The 8745-nt window shown below is 37.5% G+C and overlaps 1 protein-coding gene across 1 annotated transcript in view; it reads left to right on the top strand.

Annotated features, from left to right (window-relative positions):
• LOC126977958 (peroxisomal leader peptide-processing protease-like) overlaps nucleotides 1–7296 on the top strand; it is a 50228-nt gene extending 42932 nt beyond the window's left edge. Inside the window, exons 8-12 of the mRNA XM_050826667.1 lie at nucleotides 700–868; nucleotides 2569–2710; nucleotides 3888–4051; nucleotides 5261–6015; nucleotides 6516–7296. Of these exons, the coding sequence (XP_050682624.1) occupies nucleotides 700–868; nucleotides 2569–2710; nucleotides 3888–4051; nucleotides 5261–5346 (561 nt within the window). The 3' untranslated portion in view covers nucleotides 5347–6015; nucleotides 6516–7296. The remainder of the gene's footprint in view (nucleotides 1–699; nucleotides 869–2568; nucleotides 2711–3887; nucleotides 4052–5260; nucleotides 6016–6515) is intronic.
• The last annotated feature ends 1449 nt before the right edge of the window (nucleotides 7297–8745 follow it).

Below are 8745 nucleotides of genomic sequence, written 5' to 3' on the forward strand. Positions count from 1 at the left end.
AATCTTTTTTACTGCGTATGCAGCAGAACTTAGTCTACTTGATAAGTTTTCTATATGAGGGCCCCATTGGACTTTCCAAGAAAAACAGCGGTATCAACTATATCTTATTTCTCGTTTTTAAGCTGTTTATCGATTGACACTTGCTTAACATTTGGTAAAGTAAATTTAATGCATTTCGTTTTATAACCATTAAGTAACAAGTTATTAGCTTCAAACTAATGTAAAACTTTAGTTAAAGCATTGATAACAACATCAAAATTTGGTAAGCAACGGTGTATTTTAAACATGAGAGATGTATCATCAGCAAACAACACAATTTGATATTTATCCTTTGCAATAAGGGAGATCAAATTCAAATTCAAATATTTTTATTCAAAATAAGATTTAAAATCACTTATTGAACGTCAAAATCTACCACCCATTCAAAAGAGACTGCCTTAGACCTGAGAAGAATGGGCGCAAGAAACTCATTTATATAAATAAGGAATAGAAAAGGTCCTAAAATCGAGCCCTGAAATGAAATTATTGGACAAAGTACCTACTACTATCTACGCGTCTCATTAGTATACCTCCTGGAAAGGCAAGCGCTGATGAAACGTCACTATTCTTCCACACTTATACATGATACCATTACTATAATATTTCAATGATTAGAATATACTGAGCTAGGAAGCATAATATTATGTTTAAATTTCAAAGCACGCCTCAAACAAAGTGTCGGTGTACTGCCAAAGCGGGATGGAGACCGCGATAGTCCGGTACAAGAGCAAGGATGACATCGCTTACGACCTCGCTCTCTTGTTCACCAACCCGCAGTGCTGGTCACACCTCCTGCCGGCAGACTTCTCCGATGACCCCGCTGAGAAAGGTGAGATTCTCCGGAAAACATTTCACATAATTGGACGTAATTCCTGTATAGCCGAGTGGTTAGCGATCCTACCTACTAAGATAGAGGTCCCGGGTTCGATTCCCGGTAGGTGCAAGCATTTATATGATGAATATGGATGTTTGTTTCCGAGTCATGGATGTTTAAATGTATTTATGTATGTTTAAGTAAATATATTGTATTAAATATATCATTGTCTTGTAACCCATAACACAGGCTATCTATGCTTAACTTGGGGCAAGATGATTTGTGTAAAAAGTGTGTGTGTCAATTCCAGAAAAACGTTCCAAACCACAATCATGTCGAAATTGGGTTAAGAATACAAAACTGGTCACATTAAAAACGGACTGGCAAAAATTGGCAGCCCTACTGTCAGTATTTATATGACATCATGACTTAGCAGCCCAACCCACATGTATGGAATACCTAATATTTATTAACCTTTAAACACGAACTCCTTAAAATGTGATATTTGTGGCTTGGAACGTTTTTCAGGAACTACGTCCAATTTTTATCTCATTTTTCTGGCAATTCTCAAAAACAGCTGCCACTTTCTCTGGTGGATAGCTTATGTTATGAGGAGCATGTCGGACTTTAATTTAAAAGGAAGTAATAACGATTCTACGAAAAATCATTAATATTCTTAGATTGTAAATAAAATCAGTCTCATAAAAACTCTTTTCAGCTCAACCTCGTTTTAATCTTACTTACTTACTCGACCCGCTCTACTTCTCCAATCTAATTCAACCAGCAAAAATACTAACGTTATGTAGGCTGTCAGAGTCTTAGAGTATGACACAGATGAGAGCAAGAAGCCAGAAATCTCATGGACTGGAGCTCAAACACTTCAGCAATATTTGTCCTACATGGCACATGATACGTCATATGATTTGAGCTGACACTGAGGAGCACCAGGCCAAAGATGATGGCAATACGCCATATGTGGATAGATGTACGCCTTAAAGAACGCAAGAATGTGCACCGCAAAATTGGTAACCGCAAAATTGGTAACCGCTCGAAATTTCGAATTCCAGTTATTACTGCTCTATTGACCAGTGCTGAAGCCTTTGAAAACTATAAAAGTGAAAAAAATAATAGTAGGATGAAACCCATTGGAAACGATTTAGAATATAACAAAAATGAAATGAAAAAGGTTTTGGTTTTTTATTTTTATCTTTTCCAAACTAATTTTTTTTCACGAAATTTGGTGAAAATTTGCCTTTTTGTGTCCCAAATACTCTGTAATTTAGTAGAATTGAAATATTTATGTTTCACCTCATTTTGACCCAAATATCGAAAAAGAAACCCTTATTTTTCAATCGAAAATATCAGCTTTTTTAAAAAAAATTGCCTTTTTTCTGTGCGTCAAAATCTCTACTTTCTGATAGTGGAAAAAAAATATAAATTACCATGGTAAATATTCGGAAAATTGAAGCCCATCAAAAGGTGTTTCATAGGGAATGCATACATGTTCTGTCGTAGCAGTAATAATATGGATTACAATAAATCAAATCTATTTATAAATGTAAAAAGGATAATAATTTAGTGTTATGCTATTCATTTTTTTTTCATTATTATTGATTAATTTTATTAGTTGAAAAATATAGTTCTTTGAAAGTGTTCGCTCCGTATTAGGCGTCTATGGGTAATCAAGTTGATGCCTAGTTTCTGGCGTGTTGCAGGCGAACCCGTGCTGGCAGCGGGATACCCGTACTTCAATGAGAACAACCTGCAGGGGCTCAAGCCGACCGTGACCAGCGGCCATGTCAACACTGCCTCGCCCTCCATGCTGCAGACCTCCTGCTGTGTGCAGTCCGGCTTCAGGTGACACCTGCACTAATTATCTGATATCTAGCTGTCGTGGTGAGCCATTGGGATCATGGCTACGTACGCTTGCAAGGCCACGGATGTTAAAGAACTTGTGTAGCGTGCAAAATGACGGCAATATGAATCAATTTTGGATCTCATAGTAAATAATAAGCAATAGGTACAAATTATTTAATAAAATAGCAGTTTAATGATTAAATGACTTACCGCTGTGGTAGGCTGTGGTACAGTTTTATCAGTTAGTAAAAACGCCTTATTTTCACGTTATATCATTTCTAGTAACTTCTTATTTAGATTGTTATTCAAGATTCCTGTGCATTCCATGCGGCATTGCATTATAATGGGCAGGACGTACCACTTAACACCAAGTGAACGAAACCGATACTACTTTGGGACCTTCAAGTCTAGAACGTTTTCTCATCCAAAAGACCGGCAACGCATCTTTTTTTGGTACCTATTTCGGAAGTCTTTTTTGAGGAACAGGAGGATAAAGGGGCCGAGCGTAGGGGTCACCTTATGTTAAGTGATCACCGCCGCACAATCACTTGCAATAGGTAGGTACCAGAGGAATCACAGGTGCTTTATTAGCCTTTTAGGTAGGTGTACGCGCTTTTTTACCAGGTGCCTTTGTCGTATCGCCACGGAAACACCACACAAAGAAGCTCATTCCACCTCTTAGTTGTACGTGGAAGAAAGTTACTGGAAAACCGCACTGTAGACGAATGCCACCCATCCAGATGGTGGGGATGAAATAAAATGAAAAAAGCTATTTGTGGCGTGTCTTGATAAACTTGAATTCGGTGTCAATCTCAACAGCTCTTCGGAACATTGCCCGTGAGAAAGACATACAATGAATCGACGTCTCCACTCTCTACGCAACGCCAAGTGATCGAACCGTTCACAGAGCACTTTATCCCCGAGAACAAGTCCGTGGGTGAATGATTTTTTCTTTTCATCAGATGAACCACTTGCCTGTCTGACATTACAAATATAAAAAAGAAACGCTAATGGAACGAAGTGAGCAAGAGTACTAATTTCATTAAATCATTCGAGAAAAATAATCAAAAATATCAAATTCAAATTCATAATTCTATATTTGTGAATGGCGGTTTATTACATACATTCCAGAGTCTTAAACATTGAAAATGTAACAGTGATGTATTTACACCGACAGCGGCGGCCCCATATTCCGCATTAGCAGGAGCTCCCGCGTGGAGGTTCTGGGCATCATCGTCAGCAACGCCAAGACGGTGACGGGCGCCTGCTACCCTTACATCAATATGGCCGTGCCCGCCACCGCGTTCCTCAGACTGGTGCAGCAGTTCATCCTGGATAAAGGTATTTTCTTGAAAATCGTTTATCCCAATAACAAATACTTTAGATTCGAAAGAGCGACATCTCAAATCAATTTCCTCATCATCATCATCAGCCGGAAGACGTCCACTACTGGACAAAGGCCTTCCCCAAAGATTTCCACGACGATCGGTCCACCCCTGCCCTCATCCAACGTATTCCGGTGATCTTGACCAGATCGTCGGACCATCTTGTGGGGGGCCTACCAACACTACGACTTCCGGTACGTGATCGCCATTCGAGGACATTACTGCCCCAATTAATTTCCCAGTGGCGCAGAGGATGTTCAAAATACTATCTTCGCGCCTCAATAAGGCTACTGAAAAACCAAGTGCTGACAGCTATCTCGGTCAACGGATAAGCCCAGCTATCCAACGCGAAAATGCTGCCAGTATTCTTGGTACGCTACCACGTAATGATAGCTTTAATTTTATGTACTCATAGTTTTGTAATATAGTTATAAGATTTGTTTTGTTTGAATTAATTAACTAATTTCCTAATATTATGTAATTATTGGGGTTGTATAAACATACCAAGATCTACAGAGCATGCGTTATTCGGAAGGTTAGCCCATTTGGTAAGAGCACTAAGGCGCGGGTTCGAGCTCCGCATCGTTCATAAATTTTGGTGCACATTAAATTTGGATATTTATTTCCATTAGTGAGGTTACTTAACAGTTTTTTTTTTATCTTTTATCCCTTCAAATCTAATTATAAAGATGGTGAGCGAATCGCTTACATGATATACCTAACAATGTGCTCGGCAATGACTTACAAAAAAATACCAATCTATTTGAGAACCTCCTCCTTTTTGAAGTCGGTTTATAATAGATATATAGGGGTAAGTAGGTTATCGTGGAGATATATAAAATTGTCGATAAAAATCCCTAAAAACAACTACAGTTTGCGATCCCTAGAAGTGGTAAAATAAAAAAGACAATCATCAACTTTATATATTTAGGTTAAAAAATTCAACGTATTTGGTAGTGTATGTAATATAATAGAAATCTAAACAAGAAACTTTACAAGTACTAATTCGTTACGGGACGACTGTCATATCCCGGGGTTTTAAGGGACGTGTGCAATGGTTTGCAAAAGGACGGCGTTTTTTATACAAATATCATTTCAATTTCAAAACCACCGCAAGAATATTTTAATATTTATAATTTAAAGTAATTGCGAGGTTATATTTCAGATGCCAGTAAACTATCGGCGATCGAACACAAGGAAGATATGATTCAGTCACAATGGAGGTTACTGCCGTACAGATCTAAGATATAAAAAATACATATTTTCTATTATTATTGACACGAACAGATAAAAACCGAAATAATCAATCAGCAGAAATTTAAATTCAAATATTTTTATTAAGAAAAGGATTTTTATACCACTTATTACATTAAAGTACCCATTACGAAACCTCTGACTCAGACCTGAGAAGAACGGGTGTATGAAACTCATCGGAACTATTTTTTATGCAAATTGCATTACAATTAAACTGGGAACCATCGCTTAATTCCCAAGGTGTGGTATCATTTAGAAATAGAACCAGACCGAGATTTTTGTACCTCCTCTGGGCTACAACACAATGAAATGCCATTAATTTTAAACCAGACCGTTGCAAAGTGACGACACATCGTTAAAATGAACTGCATTCGTAAAAGAAAAAATATTCGACTGAATTATTTACTTCGGAATCTATGCCACTAGACGAATTACTAGAGGAAGCATTAGAAACACGTGTTTGGACCAGACCCAAGATTTTAAGAATCACCGGACCTGCATTACTTAAAGATCTACGCCAAATATACAACTATGAGACTGGCAGCCATAATTAAATTGAAAATCAATTTCACGCGTTACTTAGTCACAATAATTGTCGGGTTTCAAAATGTTGCAAATTTATACCAGAACTTTTTGTCGACATCTTCAAGGCATTGAATGGAAAAGGTTTGTATTATTTTAATTTATAAAAAATTATGCATTAGGTAAGTAAACTTAAGATGTAACAAATATATGATTGATTTACTATCTCCACAAGGAATAATATACTGTAATGCATAGTTTCTCAACCTTATTTAGCTCACCGCCCACTTTGAGAATATGTTTTTTTCTAGAGTATTTTCGTGTACTTTTTTGCCTTTTTAGATTATATTTTTTAATCTACCCACGCCCCATCTGCGCCATCTCAATGCCCCCTAATTTCCTCTGGGTCTTCTACTGCCTCCCCGAAAGTCTCAAACGCCCACAAGGGGGCGTTATCGCCCACAAGGGGGCGTTATCGCCCACAAGGGGGCGTTATCGCCCACGTTGAAGACCCTATGCTGTAATGGATCTTGTTGTTGAATTTGTCGTAGATAATTATTATTTTGTAAAAAATAATTTGAATATCGTGGATAGGCGTCTGGTATATTGAATTGACAAGATTTTAATATTTTTTTTTATAACAGGACAAACGAGTTCATCTGATGCTATGTGAATATCGCTGCCCATATTCTCTTACAACAACAGAGGAAACACAGGAGCGTTGCCAGCCTTTTAGAAAAATGCACTTTTTTTAAGGTTAATTTATCTGTACTATTAATATTTATCTGTACCCATGTCGTAACGTCCTGGAAACACCGCACAAGGAAGCTCTATACGCGTGTTGTGTGAAGGTAGAATTCGGCGGAATCAGGTCAAATAGTTGGAGCAGCTCTGCATTGCTCACGAACAAAATATTTGAGCTGATACTGGGGTACGCCAGACGAGAGATGACAGCAATACTCCGTATGTGGCCGGACCTGCGCTTTCTACAGCGTTAGAATGTGGGCCGGCCATTTTAACGGCCTCCACCAGTAACGCCAGTTAGGCCGCAGCTGAGCGGAGGGAGGGCTAGTGGGAGGCTCCTTTGCACAGGATGCCGGCTAGATTATGGGTACCACAACGGCGCCTATTTCTGCCGTGAAGCAGTAATGTGTAAGCATTACTGTGTTTCGGACTGAAGGGCGCCGTAGCTAGTGAAATTACTGGGCAAATGACTTAACATCTTGTGTCAAGTTGACGAGCGCAGTTGTAGTGCCGCTCAGAATTTTTGGGGTTTCAAGAATCCTGAGCGGCACTGCATTGTAATGGGCAGGGCGTATCAATTACCATCAGCTGCACGTCCTGCTCGTCTTGTCCCGTATTTTCATTAAAAAAAAAAGCTAAGGTCGGTTGAATCGGTTATAATTTTTGTCCTTTACGCAGGATTAAACTGGATTTTGAAACGTACAACTATATTTTATAGCATTACATTAATTCAAATATAAATTTACAAAAATATCAACATTTTATAAACTAGTAGTTTTTTGCTGAACATCAGTAAAAAAAGGATCTTCTAAAGTAATAATTTAAATAAATGTGAGATGAAGATTATAGTGAAAGTTTAATTTCCAGAGTTTTCATTGACTGATTGCTGAATACTACTTATTATAACACCGTAGAAAACAGTCAGCCATATTGCCAAGTAGCAGCCTTTTGGATATACTGATGGGTGTTGCTGCCAACAGAAGAGCATTAATTCCACTATCGTGCGGTTGGACGCGGTGGCTACAATGTGGTGCTGTTGAACGTGGGCTCAAGTCCTGCATTCTTTGCTTCCGGTGTTCTTTTTGAAAGTGTTCTTTTTTTCGAAAAATATGTCAACCAATTCTTATGCGATTTCTTGTCTTCCTATCAATATAGATATTATAGGCTAGTCGAGAGTTGGTTGCCGCGGCACATTTGACCCTGATCGAAGGGCTTTATTACTATGTTTCTAGGACATTTACTTTTTATCGTGTGCCTTAAAACACTGTTACAAAAAGTTTAAATTGCAGAGATTAATATATCTGGATAAATTACAAACACTTAAGTTAATCTCTCATGTCCGGAACACCAAAAATGCTTACTCCAGACCAAAAGGTTGATTGATAGAGCACTTTCAGTTTTTTCGATTTTTGCTTCGGAACAACTTACCCCCAGTAACTTTAAGCCTAGATTTTCTCTACCCAGGCCATAAACAATATTAAATATTAATAGCTTAATCTATAATTTCATATGTCGTCTAAAGCCTAGAGGTGTTCGTTATATTAGATAGCCAATGATATTATAGTATTAAAAATATCATTGTAGATAGCTGATAAAATAATCTAAATTATATCTGTAATCATATCACCTATTATTTATTAAAGCTAGCCAGCATTTTCATGTACAAAAAGTACGAAGGAAAGTTCAATTTTTTTATTAAGTACATAATTAGTAAGCACTTTTAAAAGCTCACACAACAATAATTTATAGAATAATATTTAACAGCGCACGATACATCAACATTATGCAACGAATAGCAACGATTATCAAACGCGTCATAAGTCTTAGTGACTCTTTTCCACATTACTCCTGTCACTTGTCAGATGTCATCATCCCATGTACCTTCTCTGGGTTACCATATTCTAAAAAAAATGTTTCATTTGTCACGTCCTCTTCTGCCCTGCCCGTCTACATTTTTTTTTTTTTCTTCTTTTGGCAATAGCGTTTACTTTTTGCCAATAACGTAAATTAAAAGATTGGGAAACTAAGTTAAAAAAAGGATACGGAACACGGGAAAGGATCAGATAAGTAGAAAGAGGATTGAAACGGATATTAAAAATTTCATAAATATACATATATACTTGCTACTTA

The sequence above is a fragment of the Leptidea sinapis genome, chromosome 46 (genome assembly GCF_905404315.1).
Source record: "Leptidea sinapis chromosome 46, ilLepSina1.1, whole genome shotgun sequence".
Taxonomy (NCBI): Eukaryota; Metazoa; Arthropoda; class Insecta; order Lepidoptera; family Pieridae; genus Leptidea; species Leptidea sinapis.